Below are 27110 nucleotides of genomic sequence, written 5' to 3'. Positions count from 1 at the left end.
TAATACAGAGAAAGCTGATTTGTATTCTGTGCACTGATGTCCTTATGGTACGTCCGTGTTGATGTAATCTCAATTTGGATTTGAAATAAAGTCTAATAAAATTGAAAAATTAAATATCAAAATCTTTCCTTGGAATTCCTTTACTAGAGGTATAAGCTGGAGGAGGAGTTTGTGAAACGGAATCTAACTTTGTCTACAGTACAGCAACTGTAAATCAGCTGTGCAGTCCTGCGTTAGTAATGATTTGCAGAGTGCGGTGACCTTTCAGTGGCCAGATGATCCCTGATGAAGAAACTTGCTGACAAAATATTCCTGTCATCATTTGTCACCGAGGATAAAGCCGAAGCAAATACAGAGGAAAATGACATGGTCAAATTGAATTTGCTTGTAGAGGGCAAAGAATAAAAGCTAAGTCTTCAGCCCAGCATTCCCCTTTACAAACCTGCCCTCCCACGGAAGGGCCTCCCCTGCAGGCAAACTGCCCGCCAGGGCTTGAAATCCAGCCTGCCTCAGTGAGAATGTAAAAGACACGGGGAGTGTCCAGCTCTGGCAGGGGTGCAGCCTGCCCAAGCTCAGCGCCTTAGCCATGACACAGCAAACCTTTTACAAGTCAAAGGAAATTGTACTTAAATTAACTCACACGTTAGAAGAAGTAAGATTGCTAGGGGTGAAATCACTACCTGTACAGTTAATAAATACAACGCTACTGATAAAAGCAGTTTGATCACTGCCAGGAAAGCCAATAGCAGAAGACCTGGGAGTCCCAAACCCAACACCCCATTCCATCACAGGCATCTTGAGCAAGACTCAGGTATTTTTCCGCTAAGACTGATGACAAATGGGATTTAAGCACCTATCTGTATTTCTACAGATGCATAAAGAGAAATTGAAAGCGAACTGGATCCTAGATGGCTTTGCTTCAATTACCAGTCTGTAAAAAAGAATAAATAGGTTAATAGCCGACCACCACACCCAGTCTCAGAGGGATACCAGGAACACAATTCAAGAGAGTTGTTCGATACCATGGTGATAGTCTGGAGACCCATCAGAGCACAGTAACTAGCACCTTATTCTCTTTTAACATTTTATTTGTTAGGTCGGAAACATTCAGTCATGCGTGCTATGCATTTCAAACAACATAAAACATGAAGTTACTACACAGTTACAACAGACCGAAAGCAAACTAAGCAATGTGTTTATCATAAAAATTATCTAGATATACCAAACATTTGTTAAGCTTGCCTTGTTACAGTTCTTCCTAGTTCTCCCAGATCATGAAAAATACATGTTCCTTGCTCCAGTCGTTGGGGTGCAAGAGACAAATACAGATTTCGGTACATAAATGGCAGAGCTTACAGGAGGGAACTGAATTTTTTCTCCCCTTCCTAACTGCTGAAACACCACTAGCTACACATTAAAAAAAAAGAAGGAAAAATTTAGACTTTTTAACTGGAGCTGACTCATGCTCTCAAACAGCCTGATACAGCCCAAGAGCGAGATATACAGTATGTCTTACTAGTACAGTACATGCAACATCAAAACAATTTTTTTTTTTTTTTTCCACTGCATCTAATAGCTGTTAGTGATCCCTCCTCTGGAAAATTCAGCTCTGGGTACTTCTTTGTTAGTTTCTTCAAGTAGCTGCTTAGCCAGCTTTCTTCCTCTGATTTGTTAACTTGCATGCAAGTCATTATTCTGGCAGATATAAAATAAACTTCCACAGAAAAAAAGGTTTTGTTTAACAGCAGCGACTCTCTAGACGAAGCCAATCATTCAGGCAACGAAGAAAACTGAGATTTTCTTGCTACTGCAAGTTAAGCTGAGGACGTCTTGTTCTGCTGATTTCAAGGATGAAGGAAGAAAAATGCCTGATATCTGGTGTTCCTAGTCCCTCTAATCGAATTTTCATCCCTCAAGATCCAAATATTTTAACATGAAATTCTGGGAATGCCGGTGCGCCACTCCCTTTCAAGGAGCAGGGGAAAGTGTCTAGATGTATATTCAGTATCCACTATTACATCATCTTGACAAATAATCTGTGAAGGGGAGTTTGTTTCATTTTGGTTTGCCTTCTAAAGGTTCCCTGCTTTTTTGGCCTTTGGATCTTCTGCTTGGCAGTTCACTAGACTCTGGCTCCCATGCCGGTGCATGTGTTTACACGCCCTTCTCTCCTCTGTGCCCTGAGGAGCTCCCACGGTGGTGGGGCTCACGAGGACAAGGTCCTTGTAGGCTCCCACCTCTTCCCACAGAACTATGCATTCTTCCCTAATGCTTGTTCACCCCCAAATCCGCACCATGCCAGGCTGGGCCTCACTTCTGCTCTGCCCCAACATGTCTGGCCTCTCCCATCCAACAGTAGCTAGTCACCCTCTTGCAGCAGCATGGTTTGTGTTTGCGGTTGCTTTGTGAAGCTCTTGGTGCTCTGCAACATGATGCAGCCAACAAAAATTGATCCCTCAGGAGAATGAATTTCCCTCTGAAACACTACACCATTTTCACAGCTTAAGCCCCCTCTTTGATTTGTAACAGAGTATCTCCTGCACAGATGAAAAAACAGAACAAAGAAATTTAAAATCTGAAACGATAGCTTGGCTTCCACCGCCAGTTTTGCAAAAGGAGTGTAACTAAAGCTGCAAGCTGAGGGAAAAGGATCACAGCTCAGAATGGAAACCTGTGACACCGATATGCCTGCAGTCAAAGAGAAGGACATCAAGGGCAGGGAGGAGAAGGGAGGAGGGAAAGATGAGCAGAGCGAGCCGCTCGTTAACCTGGCTACACCACATTGGTTTCTTGAGGCTCCAGAGCCATGAGAGAGGACGTGCTCGTCTCCTTTTGAAGACAGAGACTTTGGCTCTCTTGTTTCCAGTAGGTTTTACCATCGGCTCCTAACTGCACTGCTCCGCTGGCCACCAGCTGCAGGGCGATGGGAAAAGCCCGGCACTCGGCTTCTTTAACCCTTTCTGACAGTGTCTCCTCCGTGTCGTCTGCCTTCACAGATACCGGCTCCTGGTGGATCACTGCTTTCGGACTAGATTCCTCCTAAAATGGGGATATTGGCAGTCTTTCAGAAGAGGCTGGTTAACAGTCTCAGGAAGGTTACGGACAATGCGGACGGGGCAGAGCAAGTCTCATGAGAGATCTCGTCGAGCACATCTGTAGTTGTGTGCAGGAGGCTGAAAGTATATCCGGGGAGGCTTACGACCTCCATTAGGGGTACCTACATTACATTAGGGGGTACAGCGGGGAGAAGGACATGGGCTAGAAGATTCAGAGGACAGTTTGCTGAGGGTAGGAGAATCTGAAGAAAAAAACAAAATGAAGGAAGAAGACAGGACCTCAAGAAACCACAAATGCAACATAACCCGCACATCTTCCTGTTTTTACTGGTAACAATCCCAAGATTTCCACACATTCCTGTTACCTCTTCCTGTTTCTGCCTTCAGAAAGAAAAGAAAAAAGCCAATTCCTTTTCATAACTTACTCAATGTTAGGCAAGAGGACACTTACCAGGACAAAATGCACGGTGCAGCCTGTGACTTTGAATCCACTTTGCAGGGCTTGCAGATGGGCATTTCCATCTTTGATTGGTGGGAAAAGTGATGGGGAAGCATTTAAAATTTTCCCTGGGCATCAGTGTGAGAGGGGGAAAAAAGAAAAAAAAGTCCATTTGAAATTAATTTCCTTTAAAAATAAAAGTGAGATGTGATCATCAGTTCAAAAGAACAGCATTGAGCACCACTCAGGAGTTTAAATGGTCTCAACCGCAGTCAGAACATAACGGGGCATGTTCAGATTCAGGTTAAAAAGCAAAACATATACATGGTGTTACAATCTCTAAGGAAATGTGAGGAAGCGCTGCTCTGATCTGAGGAAATACCGCTCTTCCAGGAACACAGGTGATGGTGTGCAGGCTTTGGCAGTAGCTAGGCAAGCACATTTCAGTTAAGGCCAAGGACGTCATTTGCTTTTGCGTCTGTGGATGGGCAGACGGAGTCATAAGTCTCTCCCCTCCCAGGTAACCAGCCTTCATGCTGCAGATGAGGGGCTTGGAAGCGGGCTTCACGCTGCAGCCTGAGGCAGAGCCACTGCACAGATGGAAGTGATTTTCATAGGAAACATCATTCCCAACGGAGCCTGTCCCAGTGCAATCCGCATAGTGAGTGAGTAACTTCTGAGCCAGGCCTCAGGAGCTGGCACTTGGCACCCAGAGCCAACAGGAAAGGAGTGTACATTCCCCCCTCCGCTGGCCTGGAGCACGTCTAAAGAAAGCTCTGCCCCACAGCAGAGCCACACTCACTCAGGGGTCTGCAGTGGCTGTATTTCCAGCACACAGCACAGAGGACTGCTATGCTGTGCAGCCCTCAGGGCAGCACAGGAGGGAGAGGCATTGAGAAATCAGTCTCCCTCCCATTTTTTTCTGAGTAACAGCTGCAAGGAGTAAGTTCAGCACAACTCCCCAGCACAGCTCCTTGAGAAATGACACAGTTATGCTACCTATCCCCTACTGCAGACAGAACCAAACTCCTGCCTGCTCTGCAGGCATTTCTCCTTCCCAGCAGGAAGGCAGACAGACCAACGCCGTGACCCTGATTTTGCCCCTCTGTTACTCATTAGGCCAGCACAAGGCATTTCTCTGCCAATGCACAGTCAGAATCCCAGCGCAGTCCCACTGGCCGGAATGAACGGAAGCATAGGGCAACCCCACTGATTTACATGCAATTCTCAGTGTCAGCAAAGCTGTGGGAAATTGAAGCAAAAGACGAAGAACTATGACTGTGTAATTCTGGTGAGACCAAGCATCCATATTTTAAATTCTCTTTTACAGCTACAATTTCTTACCTTTCCATTTTCTGAGAAAAGGACTGGACAAAATTCTCATAAATCCTGAAAGACATATTAGTTCAACTGCAAATTCTTCAAGAACTCGGTCAATCGTGCTGTCAAATTCAGAGCGACTCCCATATAACTTATGATCAATCACCTAAAACATTAAAACAGATCAAAAGCTGTATCAAGGAAATAACTTTGTGTGAATGAGAGCAGCTACTTCGGCAACAAAGAGAAAGCAAAATGGATTCATTCCAGGACATTTGAGGATTTAAAAGTTATAAGTTTGTATATTACTCAGGATATTTGTGATTTTTCACATTCATACAAACATTCCTGGGAACACCCCAATCACTTGCTAGTTAACGCTGGCTGTTTCACACAGGATACTTTCTAGGATGTGTAGAAAATCTGCACAAAGAGAAGCCAACTGTGAAAAGAGAAACGTGGGTAATGTGGTGTAGAGCGAAATAAGAGGGAACAGATCAGAAGATACTGACCTCTTACTCCAGAATGTCTAGCCAAACTAAAGTAAAATCGTAATGACTCACTGACAACATCACCACCAGTTAGTCTACAGTTGCCTACTGAAAATCATGAACTTATTTAAAAAGAGAACAAACTGGCCAGACATTCTGTGTAAGGGGAGGAGTCAAGTCTCTTTCTATTTCTACCGCACCTCTCAGCTCCACTTCCCAAGGTAAGTGTTGAATCCTGACTCTGTGCATGAAGACATTCAAATAAGGGGCTAGCAAAGCTGTCATGCTCTTGCCTATGAAAATGTGAATTAATTTTGACATAACTTTTTTCCCCAGAGATGAGCCTTTATACTGCCAGAAAAAAAGTAACATGAATCCAACTCAGCTGTTGAAGAAGCCTGCTGAAGACTTTTTAATGCATGGAGACCCTCTAACAGTATTTATTCTTATCTGTGTGTGGCTGTACAAACATGGTTACTGCTCAAAATCATTAAATGTTAGAAGGAAGAGTTCCTGGTGGTCTGCATTTGGAATCCCAAGTTGTTGAATGTTTTCAAATGCCATGTTTTATACTTTGACAAATACGATGACATGATGTTACTCTCTTTCTATATATTTTTTTTTTTATGAAACAAACCAATGAAAGTTTCCATAACACAGTGCTACTCTACTGATCACAGGTAGAAGAGACTTGTATAGTGCCGCTGGAAGTGACTGAAGAATGAGCCAAGGGGACAACATGTTTATGTCAGTGCTGGAGCCCGTCCGAAGAAGAGTGATGAAGCTGGTGAAGGGTCTGGAGCACAGGTCTTATGAGGAGCGGCTGAGGGAACTGGGGTTGTTTAGCCTGGAGAAAAGGAGGCTGAGGGGAGACCTTATTGCTCTCTACAACTACCCAAAAGGAGGCTGTAGCGAGGTGGGTGTCCATCTCTTCTGCCAAGTAAAAAGCAATAAGACAAGAGGAAACGGCCTCAAGTTGCGCCAGGGGAGGTTTAGATCGGATATTAAGAAATATTTCTCCACCAAAAGGGTTGTCAAGCACTGGAGCAGGCTGCACAGGGAAGTGGTTGAGTCACCATCCCTGGAGGTATTTAAAAGACGTGTAGATGTGGTGCTTAGGGACATGGTTTAGTGGTGGACTTGGAGGGTTAGGTTTACAGTTGGGCTCAATGATCTTAAGTGTCTTTTCCAACCTAAATGATTCTACGATCCTATGTGTTTCACAGAGCCTGAAGTCTTACTGATTTCAGTTAAAGCTTGAAGCTGCATGGGCTACAGTCTCAGACTCAAATCATCAAAGCACTTGCAATTTTAAGTCCCTTCCTAACTCTGGACTGTAGCACTCACTGAAGAGATGGGAAAGACACTCACAGCCTCCAGTGAGCACTGTCCATACAGCTTTCAGCTCTGCCTCTACTGATAACTTTGACAGCTTTGTGCTACGTCCATTTATCCACATAAAAGTTTTAAAGAAAAGTGAAACATGAATGCTTACCAAGCATTTCATAAAGACCTACAGATTCAGTAGCTGTGAGATGGTGATAAAAAAGAAAGGAAACAGAGTCTTTACCCTGGTGGGAATTCCAGCCCGGGCTGCATTTCGTAGTTCTTCCACACCAGACTTGTTGGAGATGACAAGGACAACTTGAGCACAACTGCCTGGCTCTTTTGCATAACTGATGAGTGCAGCGAGGTTTGTGCCTCAAATGAAGAGAGAGCAAATATTCATGAAATAGATGAGCATCTATGTCACTGAGAATTGGCTCTCAGTCATGTTTATCTGACAAAAATCTTGTTTTCAACAACTGCACAAATAGAAGAGGACTAAGGAATTTGTGCACTAATAAAGCTCATTTCTTAAGCAGTACAACACACCTCCTTGACTTCCAGTCAAAATGTAACCTTGGTTTTAGAAGGCTCCATAGTCTCCACTGAAAAAAAGGCAAGGTGGATGCATTTGTATCAGGGCTGCATTCAGCCTCTCCTGGGTAAGGACATTTCTCTGTGTGATGATAAATGAAAGCTCACCTGTTCCAGAGACAAGAACAGCCACTTTAACTTTGTTCTTCCTGGGTTGGTGTTGACTCTCAGTAACAGTGTTATTCAGTAGATGCTGGGTGCTGCTCAGCTGCAGAGCTTCAAGAAGATTCTCGACTTTGATGTGAGAACCTCCTCCAAATATGTGAGGAAAAAGTTAAAAGTAAAATACCTTAGATTTTACTTTCCCATGTAAATTTACTTTGTATAGTTTACTAATCATAAGTTTCAATTAAGAGAAAAACCTATCAGCAATTAATTTATGCTAGCACTAACTGAATGACAAAAACATACATTACTTGAGCAAACCAACTCATGCTAGGTGTGCTGATCTCTTTTGTGTTACTCGCTTGCAGAACTGTCTCCAAAGGCCTAGGTATAGCATAGTCTTTTCAAAGATTATCCCCATCTTTTATACCTGTCTTCCTCTTTCTCTCATGTTGCAAAATTAAACTAAAGATGATGTTGACAGAGCTGAGGTTGCATTTTGGCTGCCCAAACTGCTCCCCAAGCTGTTTGGCTTCCAGAGGGATTTTGGCTCATGTTTTGCTGTATGTCAAACAATGGACGTACCAGAATGAAGACTTAGTATCACATATAGTATAATCACACATAACATCACCCCGACAGCTGCTGGAAAGGTAGCACGGAGAGCTGCAGGCAATCCAGGAGACTCCTGGAATGCACTGAGGATAAGTTCTTAAGCCAGGTAATAGGCAGCCCTACCAGAGGGGATGCAATACTGGACCTGTTGGACACCAGCGCAAGTGAGCTAATTGGTGACGTCAAGATTGGAAGCAGCCTGGGCTGCAGTGATCATGCACTGGTGGAGCTGACAGTCCTGAGGAATATGGGTCAGGCAAAGAGTAAAGTCAGGACCCTGAATTTTAGGAAAGCAAAATTCCAGCTGTGCAAGAAGTTAGTCAATAGGAGCCCTGCGACACTGCCCTCAGTGGCAAGGGAGCAGAACAGAGCTGGCAGATCTTTAAGGATGCTTTCCATGGAGCACAAGAGCTCTCAATCCTCAGGTGTAAGAAATCAGGCAAGGAAGGGAAGAGACTGGCATGGATGAGTCGAGACCTGCTGGTCAAACTAAAGGGCAAGAAGGAACGACACAGGCAGTGGAAGCAGGGACAGGTATCCTGGGAAGAGTATAGGGATGCTGCCTGGTTGTGTAGGTATGGGGTCAGGAAGGTCAAGGCGCGGATGGAGCTGAACTTGGCAAGGGATGCAAAGGATAATAAGAAGGGCTTCTACTGGTATGTCAGCCAGAAAAGCAAACTCAAAGAAAGTGTACCCCCTGTGATGAGCAAGACTGGCAAACTGGTAACAACTCACGAGGAGAAGGCTGAGGTACTCAACAACTTCTTTGCCTCAGTCTTCACTGGCAACCTCTCCTCCCACACCTCTGAAGTGGATGGACTGCAAGACAGGGACTGGGGGTGCAAAGTCCCTCCCACTGTAAGGGAACATCAGGTTCATGACCACCTGAGGAACCTGAATACACATAAGTCTGTGGGACCTTGACGACATGTATCTGAGTCCTGAGGGGACTGGCTGATGTAGTTGCCAAGCCACTCTCCATGATATTTGAAAAGTCATGGCAGTCAGGTGAAGTCCCTGCTGACTGGAAAAAGGGAAACACTGCACCCATTTTTAAAAAGGATAGAAAGGAGGACCCTGGGAACTAATGACCTGTCAGCCTCACCTCTGTGCCTGGGAAGATGATGGAACAGATCCTCCTAGAAACTATGCTAAGGCACATGGAGGACAGGGAGGTGATTTGAGACAGCCAGCATGGCTTCACCAAGGGCAAGTCCTGCCTGACCAACGTAATGGCCTTCTATGATGGAGTGACTGCATCAGTGGACAAGGGAAGAGCTGTGGATGTCATCTGTCTGGACTTCTGTAAGGCCTTTGACATGGTCGCCACAACGTCCTTCTCCTTAAATTGGAGATATGGACTTGATGTGTGGACTGTTCGATGGACAAGGAATTGGTTGGATGGTCGCATCCAGAAGGTAGTGGTCAATGACTCAATGCCCAGATGCAGATCAGTGACAAGTGGTGTCCCTCAGGGGTCCGTATTAGGACCAGTACTCTCTAATATCTTCATCAATGACACAGACAGTGGGATTGAGTGCACCCTCAGCAAGTTTGCAGACAACACCAAGCTGAGTGGTGCAGTTGACACACCTGAGGGATGGGATGCCATCCAAAGGGACCTGGACAAGCTGGAAGAAGTGGCCCTGTGTGAACCTCATGAGGTTCAACAAGCCCAAGTGCAGGGTCCTGCACCTGGGTCAGGGTAACCCCTGGTATCAATACAGGCTGGGAGATGAAGGGATTGAGAGCAGCCCTGTGGAGACGGACTTGGGGGTACTGGTGGATGAAAAGCTGGACATAGCCGGCAACGTGTGCTCGCAACCCAGAAAGCCAACCATATCCTGGGCTGCATCAAAAGAAGTGTGGTCAGCAGTTTGAGGGAAGTGATTCTGCCACTCTACTCCACCTGGGGTACTATGTCCAGCTCTGGAACCCTCAGCACAGGAAAGACATGGACCTGTTGGAGTGGGTCCAGAGGAGGGCCACAAAAATGGTCAAAGGGACGGAACACCTCCCCTAGGAAGAAAGGCTGAGAGAGTTGGGGTTATTCAGCCTGGAGAAGAGAAGCCTCCAGGGAGACCTTATTGCAGCCTTTCAGTACTTAAAGGGGGCCTATAGGAAAGATGGGGACAAACTTTTTAGCAGGGCCTGTTGCGATAGGACAAGGGGTAATGGTTTTAAACTAAAAGAGGGTCAATTTAGACTAGATATAAGGAAGAAATTTTTTACAATGAGGGTGGTGAAACACTGGAACAGCTTGCCCAGAGAGGTGGTAGTTGCCCCATCCCTGGAAACATTCAAGGTCAGGTTGGACAGGGCTCTGAGCAGCCTGATCTAGTTGAAGATGCCCCTGCTCATTGCAGGGGGGTTGGGCTAGATGACCTTTAAAGGTCCCTTCCAACCCAAATTATTCTATAATTCTATATGACTGTACACAGCTGTGGCCTATCCTCAATCTTCACACAGGATCCATGTGAGTTGGGAAGGGGTTGGAAAGGGGGTGGGCTGATTACCATGACTGTGGTAAATTATAATCAACTAAATAGTGTTTGAGTACTTGAAGATAGTCATCAGACGGATTTACTTGAGTCTCAAGCAGGTACCTAGGTAAGACACTATTCAAGTACTGTCACTCTGAAAACAAGTCATTCACTTCTCACTGTATTTAGTAATGAAATCTATATGTGAAGGTGTCAAGTGGCCCCCAGCCTAGTGAAATAACAGAAAAAAGATATGAACTACACAAACTTTGCAGTAAGGAGTCTCCTCAGTGCCTACAGAACTGCAGATAACTGGTACGTCCCAGGAGATGCTCAGCCCTTTACAGAATCACATTCTAAAATAACTTACCCTGTGTCAACTTAAAAATTAAACAGCACATCCTAAAGTGGAAACCCCTCTGAAGAGAGACAGATGAGTCTGTTACACTCTGAATCAAATCATACTCTAATTTTTGTGAGTCTCTTCATTTCCCATTAGGACACCTGCTAACCTGTGTGACAAGGGGCAACAACCTTCCCAATCAGCCAAGCTTCCTCATGTCTCTGTATGTCCTTGAGAACATGCTGAGCCAGGTCCTTCTGCACAACCAAGACTGCACTGATCCCACAATTAAATGCCTGAGCCATCTCCTCCTCAGAGAGGTTTCCTTCTTTGTAAAACCAGCAAAAGATTTCAGGAATCTTCCAACTTAGAGCATCTGAAAACGATTAAAATTTGTATATGGTCAGCACAAATGTTTGGTACCCATCTTTTATTATACGCAATGACAGTGTTATATTACAAGAGCTGACAGAGACTAATTCTTGCCATTTTAAGAATACTGTCCAAGGAGGACACTGGCCCAACTTCCAGTCAAGTTTACAGCTGCTGCTTAGCTAGAGGTTTCTAGTCATAATTTGTGAGAGCCAAATCTTCTCTAGACTTTCTAACAAGAACATGTAAGAAATGATGGTGAATTAAAATGTATTCATCTCTCATCAGCCAGAAGGACAAAGCTACAGATGACTTACATCTCTTCCGTAAGAGATAAAGGAGCTGTGGGACAAATTATCTTCCGGCTTTTTTCGACTACTTAATCAGATCCTGGCTTTCTGTTTCAAAGAATCAATAATTAGTATAAGAGTGTATACTTAGGTGTGTTGATGGGCAGACTGGAACAGGGCTGAGAGGTCTACACATGGATGGGAAGCATGGACAGACACATGGATGGGAAGCATGGACAGGCTTTCACAGTGACCCTACTCATGCAGGCATGGCCTTAGGCTGTCTCTGGAAAGCTTGATGGTGCAGACTTGCCATCTCAACTTCACTTTAGAAAACTAACAATCCCCTGGGCTTGTTATGTTGTCTGTGGTTCCAAGCACTGGCAAGCAAGTTGGGCACCACATTAGTAAGCTGGGTTTATTTCTTTCCTTTATGATTTCATTCTAGAGAAATACAGACATCTTCCTCCCCTCCTCCCCATCCCCACAATATTTCTGGACTCACATGAATATGGTTTTCTTTAATATTTTGAATTTATGCATACTTTGCCCAATTTTGGCTTACACAGAAAAAGTTCTACCTTACTTACAGATGTCAAATGCTAATCTGTTATGAGGAAGCTACCACCTACCATAAAATTGCTTTAAATGTTTGTGTTTACACATACTGTGGAGCAAATCATGCAAATTAGTTCTCTCAACAAGCTTCACTGTTTGGTCAAAATGTTTAGTATGGAGAGGTGTCTTGCAAACACACAATCTTCTCAAATCCCTTTTCTCCTAGAGATGATCTGCCTTCAAACTCTCCTTAAATTTCCCTTCTCTAGTGAGACAGTGGTGCTCATCAGCTGATGCTTACTTGAAATAGGAATGTTTTTGGTAGGCACTTTGGAAAAGCCTTGACTTCAGGTCACAACTGAAGCTGAAAAGTCAAGTCCATGCTGTATATAAATTTTGTCAAACAGAAACAGTCATCTTAGATATTTACCTAGAACAGCGCTGACATGTTCTGGCAGGATTCTGGAGATGCCTTCCAGCAATCCCTCCTCAGCAATGAAGGCAAAAGCCTTCACGTGCCCTGAGCGAAGGACAGGCAGCAAAGATGGACTGTACATTTTTGCTGGGGTCAGCAATACATCTCCTGCAAACAAAAGTGTCAATTCAATCAATTTGTTTAAAAGATCATTAGGTGTTTAGTGGGAATGCTTCTCTGAACAGGTTTGCTTCTGCTCTTTGTGGTAGACAACCTTGGGAAGTAGCAAGAAGTGGTGGCCCACTCTTCCAAAACTGTGGACACAAGCTCACATACCTACCCCAAAGACTGATTAACCCTAACCCATCCTGAAGTAAACAACCCTTAGCAGCACCTAGTTATGAAAATGTCTCAACACAATTCATTTGCAGGTTTGTTTTTGAGAAGCAAGATATTGTACCTAGAGTCTTGTCACCACAACTGCCAGGTGCTGGTGAGGAGTAGTGTAAGGAGGACATCAAGAGAATCTTCCTTATGATGCTAAAGCCACGGCCATGAATCCCGGAAGAGGCCAGTCCAATAAGGGCATCCTCCTCATCAGCTCTCTGCAGCCCCAGAAGCATCTGCCCTCGCTCCACTGCACCAACCACAAAGCCAGCCAGGTCATACTCTCCAGAAGAATACATGCCAGTCACCTCAGCCATCTCCCTGCCTAAGTGGGGAGAGAAAGCAGTCAGCACTAGCTGTAAACATTTTTTGTTGTTAACTTTAAATCTATAGCATCTCCTAAAATAAGCAATGTATCCAGGATAGCTGCAGAGACATGAAGCCTAAGCAGCGCATTCAGATATATTTTAAAAACCCTTCTTGGTTTCTTACCTCACCTCAGGGCTTCAACAGAACAAAGCTTCATGAAGTTAATGAAAGAAGGATTTTTTTTTTCCATTTCATGCTACTTATCTGGTACCTCCCTGCTATGACTGGATATCAGAGAGGGAATGAAAACATATTAACACCTCAAGAATGTGAGGCAGCCAGTTTTGCTCTCCTTTGTACAAGGATAAATAAGCAAGAATCAGGATCCAAATGCATGAATAGTAAAAATCATCCCTCTGTGCCACCCATTTTAGAGAAAAGGAAGAGTTTAAGCCCAAATGCTTGACTGTTTTTTCCACCAAACAGAAACCAACTGTTCCAATGCCACATACTGCCTCTGCCTACAAAGTCTATTTCACCAGTAATTGTTTCAACATCAGAACCTTCAAATCTCAAAGGAGAGGAGTGTTCATACCCAGGAAAGCGCATCCTGCATTTCTGCAAGCTTCAGCTATTCCTTCTTTGATTGTTTCAGTCACTTCAACATCAAGTTTACCATAGGCAAAATAATTGAGGAAGAAGAGAGGCTCTGCTCCTTGAGCCAGGATGGCATTGACACACATGGCAACCAGGTCCTGACCTATGGTATCATGTCTCTTACATACTTGTGCAATCTGCAAAACATGGTGGGAACCAGCAGTGGTGACAAGAAATATGCAAAACTCGGATATTAATCAGTCAAATAAGCTGAAATCTTTTCCCTAAAAAGAATCACAATAGAACATACATGCAGAAGATAACCTGGTACATGATCTAATTTAAATCAAGAAAAAACAGCTCATTTTCTTGCAGAGAAAAGAAAAATCTATTTTGTTTATTGAAACGTTAATTCAAATTCTAGCTCCAGCTACCCAGAAATTGTCATTTTGGGTTGTTTGTTTGCTTTTTGGAATATTATGTCAAATCGAGAATAAGAGATGTCTAAAAGCAATTACAAACTTCCAGGATATTCAACGTATAGAACTTCCTAGCAATTTCCAAAACTAAGATCGGGTTGCTCAAACATCACTTGTGTGTTCTGCTTTACTTTTGCCTACTAATTTCACTGGGCTACACGGCAAAACTGAAACAATTTATTAAGTAGTTTTCTTCTTCTTCTCCAAGTCCACAGGGAATGAGATTCTTCACTCCCACCCTCCCCAAGGAGTCTTTTAATCTCGGCTATCTCATGTCACAGACAACAACGTGGGTCTGGTGTGTAGGCTCCCTTGAACAACAGGTCTTTCGCAAAGCAATAATATTTCCCTCAGGAAGGCTGCTATTTGATTTTAAAAAAGTTATCAAGGTGTTTGCATCCTACAAGTAATGAAACCTGATTCAGACACCATGGCTTCTATAAAGTGGCGACATTTACACTACTTTATTACAAGCAGAGGTTTCTACACTGTCAGGGATACACCAGAGCGGTTCCACTTGTGCCAACTGCTGATGTAGATGCAGAGCAGAAGCTCACACAGTGCAATTCACCTCTGTCAGTTACCACTTCAGGGTCTGAAAAAGGACAAAAATTGCATATGTATGGATAAATTTTCAAGGTAACTACCTTCTACTGACACAGTTCTACCAACGTAGTTATACCAGCACAGAAAAGCTCAGTACAGAAAGATGGGCAAGGGAAAAATGCAGATAAATACTATCACTGGCTTCAAAATGGTAAAAGATGCACACCTAAACAAAATCTGAGTTTGGATTACAAGCCTGCTTCATTTCATTGGCTGGTGGATTCAGAAGTGCTATAGAAACCAGTCATCCCATGTCCTTTGTTGCATTATAACCTCTCCCTCCCACTGATCTAGTAACAATTCGTATAGGCATTGGCCAACTTTTTTTGGCCAAGGAAGAGTCTTGGGAACAGTCTGTGTAAACACAGTTGGGAATGTCTCTCTGCCAAGCAGTTGGAACAAAGCCTCACAAGAGCCAGCACCAATCGCTTTTTCATGCTCAGAGGTGTCCAAGGATATAATTGCAAAAGACCTTCTGGATTATTATGTTCAGTCTCCTGCTGTTGCAGGAAGCCACATCGTATCATCCCAATACTAAAGGCATAAACACCAACTTGAAACAAGTTAAGTTGCTGTGCTTGATGAGTGAAAGACAGCTTCGGACCTCCACTCCTCTGATGGCTGAAAGCCTTCTTTTGATTCAATCTATAAATATATTCCTGGCTCAACTTATCCTATGTGTTCCTGTGTAATTAGCATTCTTTATATATTGGCTTCTCTTCCTCTTTGATGTTTAGCTCCTCCATCCTTCTCCCCCCCAGTGCCCTAACAGCAGTAATCATGCTACTTCTCCTCATACAATTTATTAAGCTAAGTCTGACAGTTACCGTTTCAGCACTTCACTGCACCAGTTCCTCTCTGAACTGATCTTCCTCAAAGCCAAGGGATCCTCTATTTTATAGTAGAAATTCTGGTTCTTAGTTCCTCAAGTGCCCAGCTAAATGTTTTATTTTATTATCATTTCATCACAAAATACCCAGAACTTCCATATTCTCAATGACATATGCAGAGGCCCTGCTCAAAAGATCATCTACAAAGCTCAGTGACCACTGCAGTGGCCTTGAGATGTATTTATAATGCTCAGAAGGGTGCAGATGGTGCAACTGGCTGTGGCATTTAAAACAGCCTTGGGAGATAACACAAGCTTTGCTACAGTTGAGTTGCAAGTTACCTGCAGTTTAGGTCCAAGGCCTTTAGATTGAGATACCAAGATAGGATCATCATAACCAGATGCTTTCAAGTCAAAGAAACCAGCAAAGCCTCCTACTTCTGAATGACTGCCTGCCAAGTACAAATATGTCAAGGATCATTTTTAAGGGAAATAAAAAGACCCAAAACACTCATCAAGGCAAGTACTTATGATTTCTTGGAGAAGACAGCACTGCGTCCACTGACAGAAACATGCACAGCTTTATGAAGCATGGACCCCAAAGTCACATATTTCATGGTGTTGTAAATAGATCTTTCTTATCCTGTATCTGTGACCTATGGATTGTGTATAGCAAAGGTTAAACATTTTACCAAACTGTTAACAGCTCGCCTTTTTTCTTTATGCAGCTACTTTTTTCTAAGGGGAAAAAATCAACAAGAAATTTTCCTCAGTAGATCACTGCTAGGAGTAAAGAAGAGTCTAAAGAGCAAATAACAAGTTCAGTGATTGTTAGCCACACCCTAATAACTGTTTGGCAGTTGAACTGATATATACAGCTGGTAGGATCATTTCTGTCCAGTGACATACAAAACCATTCCCTTAATCCTGGAGTTATTCTGTTCACTAGGCTAACCTTGAAAAAGTGCAATCATCATTGTGTTAAGCCAACTATTGTTAATTAAGCAAAAGAGGAGTGATGAGAAAGAAATGAGAATTTTCTTTTTTTGTGGTGACTTTAGCCCAGTTGCTCAAGCTCAGTTTCAATGCCAAAATGCACTGCTTACCTCCTGTGGAAAAAAAAGTTCTGTTGCATTCAATATACTGAGGAAATTCAAAGATTGTTCCCAATCTTACCTGTTCTGGTACCACTTACAATTGATGTTTCTGGCTGATGAAACAAAACATCACCGGTTACAGCTTCCACGTATCTCTCTTTGTATATTAGACCCCTGCAGAGAGTGAAGGACATGCTAGCAGCAGTAGTGACATTTTCTGCACAGACCATCATTCATCACACAAATGGGAACAATAGATATAAAACCTTGGACTAGCATCTATTTCTGCTAGTGCCTTTGCTTACTTACAGAGACTGTTTGAGAAGCCGTATACCCCGATGACCAATGTCCTTCCTGTAAGTGGCACCCTTGAAACGTATGGCCGCTACACCCCTGTTGGCTTCTCCCAGCGCTTTCATCAGGTCCTCCTTAACAGCAGTAATGGAGAGGACTCTGCCACCACTTGTCACCACTCTGCCATCCTTCAGCGCTGTGCCAGCATGGAACACCTCCAGCCCTAACTCCTTGGCTTGCAGCAGCCCTACAAAAGCAAAAGGAACTCTCTGAGTATTTTAAATCACATACTATGTTGGCAAAGCAGTGAAGATTGAAGTCCTTTCTTCAGGCAAGGGAGAACAACAATAAAGCTTCTCACCTGACCTTTCTTCCAAGAAACAGCATTACCACTGAAGGGTACCCCACTCCACCGGCCCTAAGACTCCCTTCTGAGACATCCAGTAAGGACACAGATCACACAGGAACAGAAACAGGGATCCAGGAGCCACAACAGGACATACAACTAGCCTGTGCCAGGGCAAAACTGTGCTGAATATTGTAATTGTGAATAATTTGTGCAGGGCTTTCCTGTATGAAATCACAATTCATAGCAGTGTACCGCTTGGATTCACTCCTCTCCCTGATATTAAACCATTAATGTTAATGTTACCTCAGCACTCCCCTCGCTATTCTGCTGTGCACACTCCACACAATTCCCTACCACACCTGGAACCAATTCTCTACAAACACTTGCAGGTGGCCACCCAATAACTAAAATAAATTACATATTTTGTTCTTTTAATTTGTTTCCATGTATTTCCTGTTAGAGGAAAGCAAAATTGCTCAGGGGTTTTTTTAGATTCATATTTTGAGGAGAAGATAAGGGAAGAGGAGGAACTGCTGCCATCGCTTGGAAAAAGTGAAACAAAACAGTTTTCCCCTTGCTGTCAGCTAGACAGATTTTATAAACAAGTAAAAGGGACCTTTATACTTGCTGGAAGTACAGTGTGTTACGTTGCCACAGCACTGCCCTGACAAGGTCGAAGCTGAGCCCCAGCTGGCCTTGCTGCAATGGAAACCTAACTCCTTCCCATCATGTTTTTAGTGAATACTCCAGAATAAAATGTTTATTAAAGCCTTTAAAATGCAGGGATCCATGTGGAAAATAGGAAACAAACTAATAAAACCCACACAACTCCAGGGGTTGGGGTAATTAACAAAAGAATGAATTGAATTTCATTGTTTTGACTGTCTTTGTCATTAACAAGCAGGGCGGTCGTACAACCTCACTCCTAGAGGTATGAATACCAACTTGAAAAAAGTTAAGTTCCTGAGTCTGACTAATGAAAGGCAGCTCATTAGCAGAGGGATTCATTCAGTTATGTGGCTTGGATTTTTACAGTTACAGAAAAGCAGTTTCCCAGAATATCACTGACAAAACAAAGTAAACACAGTGAGTGAGCTGGAAGTGTAGGGTGGGCAAGGAGAACACCACAGCAGAAATCTTGACAAGGGAAAAAACGATACAACATGACCTCCTCCGTGGGTGATGTAGGGTACCTGGAGTTCTGACAAAAATAATGTGGCCTTGATAGAAGATCAGTTGTCTGGATTGCTTACACAAGGCATAGTGTTGGACTGGCAAACCAGTAGCTGAAGGGGAAGAAAATTGTTCTGCAACAGTTCCCTCTGATTTTAAAGATTTTTTTTTTTAATCTTAATATTAAACCACAAGAATTTTAACACAGAAAATTAGTATTGATCTAAAGCCCATGTGCCCAACTTCCCAAAACCCCTTTGAGCCCCATGAAGAAGAGGTCCTTATTAGTATTACACAGTAATGACCTGGCTGGCTGACACAAGGGAAGGAGCCAAGCTGGTGATGGAGGCATGAACCACTCCTATTTTAAAGGCCACAGGTCCTCAAGCCTCACCCTTATCACTTGGTCAGGCATTAGCCAAGATAAAGTGACCTCCCGGCAAGGGAGCAAAACTAGCAATAAGCAGTCATGTGCTGACAACACTGTGGTCCATGTTTTCAGTACAGTTTGTGGAAGCACTCCACATGGACGCAACAGAATTGTTCCAGGAGGACATAACGCCCCGTCACCTTAGCAACTAGCTACAGACAGAGCTTTATAGAATGATGTAATTTTAATCATTTAGCCCCTGTGCTACTTTGGACAGGCATGCATTCCAGTTAAACAATCTTACTGAACAGCTACCCTTTCCACAAGGGCAAGGAGTGACAGATGAAGGCAGATTCTGATGAGTGTGAGGGGTAGGATGGAGGAAAGCAGTACAGCTCTCTGGGAGAAGAGGTAAATGTAAGCTTACTGAAGTACTAGACTAAAATTAAAAAGTAAGCAACCTAGTGAAGTTACCTGTTACCTCCATGCCTTTGTCATAGTCTCCAGGGTATCCTGGACTTGCCATGACCACACACACAGCTGTACTATTTTCTGACCAGGCTGGCATGAAGCTGCAGAGTTTGCCATCAATTGTTGCTTGAATCACTTCATAAAAATCGTTTTTAAGCAATGGAAGAATTACCTGCAGAAAATTTTCAAGTAATAGAAGTTAATTCTTATTTTGCTGACTTTTTGAAATTCAACTTGGGGAAAATTCAATTAATAGAGCAAAATCTGTACCTGCCAAATGGAAAAAACTGTATTTCCCTACACCAGTAGATTTGCAAATTATAGGTGAGCATTAATTTGCAGCATCTCTTTGTAACAGGCAGAAATTTACAACATGGGATGTTAGATTATGTAGAAGGAACACGAATTTAGCCCCCCCCCCCCAGTCTGTTTCTATCCAGAAAAATAAAATCTGAGCAACAGCTCTTTAACTGAAATTCTTTAACAATTCACAGAAGCTGACGACTAAAAATTTTAAGGTACCTCATACATTGTCTAAACACTCTCACTCAGATCTGCATGTTCAGGGGAAGGAAGACCTAAATCCAAATATATCATGTACATTTCCCTAAGCATATTTAAGTTTCCAGTATCTTTCACTCACCTGGCACTGAGGGTCACCAAACTGACATTTAAAGTTTATAATTTTCACACCATCTTTGGTAAGCATTAAACCTGTTTGCAGCACACCTGAACAGAAAGAACACAGCCAAGCAAATGAATCTAAATGTTTATTTTTCAAGAACTCCTTTAAATGCAACACAGTTATTTTGCAATGTGGGAAGCATTTCTGCAAACCCTAAGGAATTAGGAGCAGGGATTCTGCAAGCAGTTACACACAAGTCATAGTAATTCCACAATAACAGACAAAGTGGCTAGCAACAACCTGAGGAACACTGCATCACATTTTAGACCGAATACAATGGCAAGCAACCTCTCTGCATCAGAAAGCCGAGTTCCGCCTTCTGCTACAGCCCTCTAATTGCAGGTGTTTAGAAATCAGAAGGAACTGACAGGATGAAAAAAACAGTTCCCATAAAACCTCATTCGTTATGCAGACACTGCGATTTTCTTACCATTAAGTGTGCTATTGTTATGCTTAAATATAGACGTATAACGCTATATTTCAGGCAAAAATAACAAACCAAAATTTACTACTGTTACTAACAAACAAGAACATACAAACACTTATTGAAGTTGGCATGCTGTGATTTCTACTCAACACACATATATGCATGTGGTGATCTAAAGCAGACCTTTCATTGTAGAATCAGAAAACCAACCCCTAGAGAATAACAAGCGTGAAAATTTAAACCCCACAAAGCATCAGGTCTTCCAGCATCATCCTGAAAATGCCCAACACCCACTACATTCTTACTGCAGATTTGAGCTTTGTAAAAAAGTTACCAAATAGCAGAGAATACATCGCAGACTGGAAACCAACTCTTTACAAGTATGTGATCTTGACAGTCTTCAGTACCAAAAGCAGCCATTGGCATTAAGTGACAGCTGTAAGCATCACCTTCCTTTTTCAAAACAGCCTTAAGACAAAGATCTTAAGAAAACTTACATTGCTGTATATAGGAGTGAACAATACAACTGTACTTAAGTATACCTTGAACTACAGAAAGTCTGGTTGCAACTGTTTAAATACAAAATATTTAATAAAAATACAGTACGTTTTATGGAGAAAAGATGAAAATTCTTCTCTCCAAAGGAAGAGCTAAAAGCCAAACCAGTGAGGTTTAATACTGCACAAAAAAATAACATTTTTTTAAAAACCAAATATTATTGGGAATTCAAAAGCAATCCTTAACAATGAAACTAATCTTGATATGACTTTACCTTGTTTTTCAGCTGAATGCTTACTTACCTACATATGCTCTCCCTTCTTGTCTCATATTATCAACAACATGTTGAAGGATAGCATCATTGATTTTCTCTAGAAGAACTTCTGGAACCTGACGATCAACATCAAACTGATTGAGACAGTGATGACATTTGCTGGACTAGCTCATAGAACCTGGAAGGACTGGGGTAAGTAAATGCCTCAGCTATGTTTTCTGCTCTCCCACCCCCAACCAGTACACTCTTTCCATCAGGGTGCTGCTGCCTGAAGGACAGATACCCTGATCCTCTGTCTTCCAAGAATTTTTGTCTGGTTCTTTCTTTAGAAAGCCAATTTTAAGGAGGTTTGAGACACTGGCAACCTGGGCTGTACACAGATTGTTTCTGCACTTAGAGAAAAACACACTAATAATGTACTTGAGCAGCATATTTAGAACAACACAGTCAGCTTTAAGAATCAACAAGAAAACCAAGGTTATGTTCAAGACACAAAGAGTCCAGGCATGCGGGGAATTTTGCAGGGACATTTCAAGTGAAGCTAACTGGAGCAGAGAAACACCAAGTTTAGGAATAATGGAAAAGGTAAAAGAGAGATCATTCCTCAGAACACTGTCTCATTAAATCCTAAAGAATGACTACTAAAGTTTGAGCCTTGTATTGCAGTTCCACAAGCAAAGCGTCAATCAATTTGAGAAGAAATCTGGCCTATGTGATAGAAACAAGATTGGGCCCTAAAGGAGATATGTTAACCACAGATGTGATCAGCCTTATTGCAGGCTGAGGAGGAGGACTGCTATACCTGAGGAACCGGGCAATAGGCTCCCATCCCTCCAGTGTTTGGACCCTGGTCACCATCCAATAATCGTTTGTGGGCCTGGGCTGGGGGCATTGAGGCAACAGTGACACCATCCGTGAAGCACAAGCACTGTTAAGAGACACACAAAACACAGAAACAGTGACAATGTCCTCTCCTAAAGGAAGTTAACACTGCTGGTCGCAGGCTGAGGCTCAGTTCTGCCAGGAAAACTTAGGAATCAAAGACAGAAAGCAATAGGATCCACTTATTCTTCTGCAAGCCTGCTGACCTGAAGGATTCATTGAGTTTTCTTTCTCATTTTTAAATAATCAAGAGAAGTGGTGGCCCTCAAAACAATTCCTTTCTGATGAATTAGATCTTGACCTATCAGTCAGGTGGACATATGCTTACCTAAAGGCATGTGAATAGTCTTCATTGATTTGACAGTTATTCATATGTTTCAAGTTAAGTGTGTGTTTGCAGATCTGGAGCCTGAATGAGCGTGAGGTATCTTCAGTGCAGGACAAACCTTGCACAACGAACTCGTTTTCAGTTTTCACATGGCATATAATATGCATGCTTAAGTTTTATCCTGCCACTGAGTAGTAATCCATGGTAAGGAAAGTGCTAAAATAGGCACTAGATATTAGCACAAGATAATTGATATAACAAGAATTACCAAGACAAAGTCCATACAACATGTTTTAGGTCACCTTAGGAAAAAAAGATCATTTTCCACCTAAAAAGATCACCATAATTGCAATTTTATGGCTAATGTAGAAGAAAATTCTACTGACAACATACATTGATTAGTATGACATCAGATTGCTTAGATTGCATATTTCTTTATGTAAGTGCAAATAAAACAAAAAAACCTATTTGAAACAATAAACTTGTGTGTTTATGCACAGAGCATAGCAATAATGCCAGAGTAAAAGCACACAACCACACCATCGATCACATACAGAAAGTTCTTCCCCTTGAAGAAGTTCTTCAATAACAACCATCTCTCCAAACATTCTGTCCTGTACAAAAAAAAAAAAAAATTTCTCCAGTTAGCAAACATGACATCTACTAGCTAAACCCTCTCTTTATTTTCTTTTAACAGAGAAAACAATGTATATGAAAAGTACCAGCTTGCTTGAATTCTGGTACGTTGAGCAAAGCTAATAGAATCTCATTTGGAGATAAGGAAGAGACATTGAAATGCACCTTATCAGACCTTGGGAGCCAATGAAACATGAAAACATTGGGAGGGGCAGGGCAGTGGGACTCAGTGCTGGGACGAGAGTTCAGTCACAAACTCTGCAGAGCCCTGCTCACTGCCCACTGTCTGGGGCAAACATGAGGAATTTGAGGATGACACCCAGAGAAATTCCGTAGTCAAACGGGCAAGTTTCTCCTGAAAATAGTTGCTTCCTGTGGCCAAAATCACCAACTCACAGGCTACAGAACATGCAGAATTGGATTCCCAATGATTAATTAAAGATTTATCCACCTGCATAATCTCTTGGACAGCTCTGCAGGCTTCCTCTTTGCTGGCTGCAATAGTGACTTCTTTTCTAGCAGCAGGGCCCCTCGCCCGTACAACTCGTGCAGGGAAGTCTGTGCTTTAAATGAAAGCAAAAGTGAGATTCAGGCATCCCTACTGAATCCAGTTAAACTATCATTTTTAAGCTGAATGCCTCCCATATTTTTCCTTTCTTTTCTGAATGGTTGAAGAGTAACACTTCAGAAAAACACATTCCCTGCTAGCCCATCCTATCAGGGAGGTGAATGGGTTCTTAAAGCCCTCAGCACAGAACTGTGAACCAGAAATCCATGAATTCCGTTGTTGGTTCTGACACCAACTCAATGTATACCCTTGGACAAGTCACCAAACTTTAACACCTTGCAGTTTCTTACTCTTTTCCCTGAGATGGGTTACTGGTTTATTCCTGTCATAGGTTTGGAAAGATGAACTTATTGATGATTCATAGTTTCATAACACCAGATTACGGTACATAATCCTATAAACCACTATGGAAGTTCTCTTTAGGGTTGTAAGGTTAAGGCTGAGTTAGGTCTTGCACGTAAAGGATATGTTAGAACTTGTGTATTAACACTGTATCCCCAGAATTGCTCCACTTACTCTTAAACACAAACTAAATCTAGTAGAAAAAAAAGAACAAAGCCAGCATAATGTTAACGTATTTTAACTACACTTCATCCATTCAACTCTCTCTGGCTTGTGGACAGTCAAATAAAATGTTCCTTTTGAAGAGCTGATTCTACACACTACTAGCCTGTTTTCTGAAACAACATCTCATTCCTCCCTTTCATATTATGATTTATATTAAGATAAATCTCAGCCCTAGAATTATACAAGCAGCCAAAACAGGCTCACACAAAGCTCCCTTTCTCCCCATCTCAGTGTGCTGACCTGAGTCTTACGCATGCTTACAGACATACAAGTTGTTGGCCTGTTTCTCTGCATGGCAGTAATACAGACTAAATGCTGTTACAGAGCAAAGTCAGTAAAAAGGTTGTGTTTATTTAAAAAAAAAAGTTCCACTAGATTATACCACATGTAGCATGTGACAGCAAAGACAAGAAGTCCGTGAAACCGACACACAGACACAGACCAGTGTAGCTGAACACAGCAGCTGCTGTGAGACTGGACCAAAATAGCCACAGCGGTAAGTTACTCTCCCAAAGGATCCCCAATGACTTCAGAGGCCTTACTGCTCAAAGCAATTGCAGAGATATGTAGTTACATTTCTCTCTCCATGTAAGAGAGATGCTGTCTAGCCTTGAAGAAATAATCTTAAGTTATGAGTATTCGACCAGTCCCCCGCAAATCACTCCCAGATAGCATTTTGCTGGTATCTGCCTGTGTAGAAATTATTCTTACCCTAACAGAAAGATTTATTGAAATATTTCTCTCTGCCACAATTTTTTGTCTTTTAAATGGCTAACTAGCATCCTGAAGAAGAAACAGAAGAACAGAAAAATCAACCTGTTCAAGTTCCCTGCACCTTCATCATCTGTCTCTAACTACAAAACTAATTCATTCAGTAGGTATTTGAGAAGAACAACAGTTGAAAAGTTACCTATTCTAGGTAACTATCATGGGTGAAGGCCAAATGCATAGATAACCTGACAGAGGAGTTTCCAGTATCAAAATATTTACCTGATAATAAATCTACAAGCTTCCTGGGGATTGGTGAAGGCTTTCCATCTTGCTGTTGGGATCCCATGTCGATCCAGAAAGGCTTTGGCAAAACTGGTGTTGGATGCCAGCTGGGCTGCTTTTGCAGATGGTCCAAAACACCTAACTCCTGCTGCCCTCAAGTCATCAACAATCCCTAATTATCAAAAATAGCAAAAGAACCAAGTCATCTCTTTGGAAACATCAAGTCATTCTGACAAAAGGAAAACCACATAACCATTCTGTCAGTCTGTTACACTTTTCCTTGTCTCAAACAGCTAATTCAGCCTTAAAATAAGGTTTTGCATATCCAATGACCTATTCCGTCATTTAGTTTTAAGAGGTCTTTAGTTCTTTACATTACTAAGCACTGTCACAGTTACCACCCCACAACTTGTGTTAGGACTGTCTGGTACTTCTGTTCACTATTTAAGACATGGAGATCTTACTGCACATGACAAGAAATGCACGTGATGGTCTGGGTACTGTTGCATACAGCAACAATGTTAGGACTATTGCAAGAAAGTTCTTATATAAAGGAAAGCAGAGCAGAAGACACAAGAGTACTTGCAGCCATTACTGATTCTTGATTCTCAATGATTTCCCTTGCTGATTTCTAACATAAAAAAAGCAGCATACAGCGATAAGCCAAACGTTTTAAGTGACTACAATTTACATTTACAAGATAATCCATATTTTCTTGCTCTTCAGTCTAATTAAGTCAGTGTGTGTCCTCAGATCGGAAAGAGGTCATTTTAAAGCTGAATTCAATGTGCTGATTTTTACTGTCAAGTTAATTTATTTCAGCCTTACCAGCTGCCAGAAGAGCTTCTTGTCCAACTAACACAAGTCCAATGTTATGATCTTTGCAGAACTGGGTAACAATAGTGTGATTGCTCACTAATACAGCTGAAAAGGAAAAGGAAATTTAATTAAGTTACCACTGTAAAGCCTAAATAAGAGATGGGAAATAAGAATGTCATTGTTCCATCTCCCTAAGAAGTATGATTAAAATAATGGAACAGCCCATGAAAGGCAAAGTAAAACAAACAATATAATAATAACAGAGTCCAGAAGGTACAGTGAACATTTCCAATTTGCACTACTGTTTTTAATACTCATCTGCTAACTTATTAAATGTATTTTGTTTGCTACATGTAATCAATATAAACTTTTAAAAGCTGCTTATCATAGCAGAATAAAAACTTTAAAAAATAAAACTGTAAGTTCATAAGGAAACTCAGTTTCAACATCTGAGCAAAGATTTACTCAATGGCAGTGCATGATGTAGCTAAATTTAGCTGAGCAGCCTGGGTAGACACCAGAGAAGTTTCTATCCAGAAGTTAGTAACTTTGAGCCTTCCATTCCTCTGTTACATTTTGCTGAATTGGTAAGTGAATTCAAGCATAACAGTGTGAGGAAGGAGATGAGGTGTAGAAACACAGTCTCATATAAACCTATAAACCTTTAGCTAGGCTAAAAATAGATATAGTGTGATGTTTTACTAGGCGGTTCTAAAATTCAGAAACAAAACATACAGAAAAAAATACGTATGTGCCTTAAATAATTTGTGGTACCAGTAAAAGAAAAGAATAATTGTTATCTCCTACCAAGTCAACACAAATGTGGTCATTTTGTTTCAGTTCCAACACCCATATTACTGATCACTTGGCACAATATTCTAATTTTTCCCCCTTTTTACCTGAATTGGAAATTTTTCCATTGTCAGCTGTTCCTGCATTTCCTGGAGCAACAAACACATGTTTTACATGTGGAGACTGGGCCAACTTCCAGGCCAGCGCATGCTCTCTCCCTCCACTGCCAATCACAAGCACCCGGTCAGCCATTAACCTGTGCAAACCCAGAAT

The 27110-nt window shown here is 42.1% G+C and overlaps 1 protein-coding gene across 1 annotated transcript; it reads right to left on the bottom strand.

Annotated features, from left to right (window-relative positions):
* Positions 1-2772: 2772 nt before the first annotated feature.
* Positions 2773-27089, bottom strand: LOC104037838 (trifunctional purine biosynthetic protein adenosine-3). The gene is made up of 21 exons (XM_009492031.1): positions 26945-27089; positions 26055-26150; positions 25224-25398; positions 23550-23661; positions 23017-23076; positions 22055-22180; positions 21281-21368; positions 20012-20097; positions 19372-19540; positions 17021-17252; positions 16791-16885; positions 15957-16066; positions 13699-13897; positions 12868-13119; positions 12423-12575; positions 10942-11148; positions 7335-7478; positions 6877-7007; positions 4840-4981; positions 3508-3623; positions 2773-3039 (listed from the first exon to the last, which is right to left on the bottom strand). Exons 1-21 carry the CDS (start codon positions 27087-27089, stop codon positions 2773-2775), a joined length of 3105 nt encoding a protein of 1034 aa, XP_009490306.1.
* Positions 27090-27110: the final 21 nt, after the last annotated feature.

This window comes from Pelecanus crispus, chromosome 1 (assembly GCF_030463565.1).
Source record: "Pelecanus crispus isolate bPelCri1 chromosome 1, bPelCri1.pri, whole genome shotgun sequence".
Classification (NCBI taxonomy): Eukaryota; Metazoa; Chordata; class Aves; order Pelecaniformes; family Pelecanidae; genus Pelecanus; species Pelecanus crispus.
The sequence above is the reverse complement of the archived record's forward strand: the minus strand, read 5'-3'. Positions and strand labels throughout refer to the sequence as shown.

Excerpts from the sequence above, each read along its gene's own strand:
- LOC104037838 (XM_009492031.1), bottom strand. The coding sequence starts at position 27,089 with ATGGCTGACCGGGTGCTTGTGATTGGCAGTGGAGGGAGAGAGCATGCG. Across the intron at positions 17,253-19,371 it reads CAAAGGCATGGAGGTAACAG|GGCTGCTGCAAGCCAAGGAG; the intron begins GTAACTTCACTA and ends TTGCTTTTGTAG. Across the intron at positions 13,120-13,698 it reads TGCAGGATGCGCTTTCCTGG|GCAGGGAGATGGCTGAGGTG; the intron begins GTATGAACACTC and ends CTCCCCACTTAG.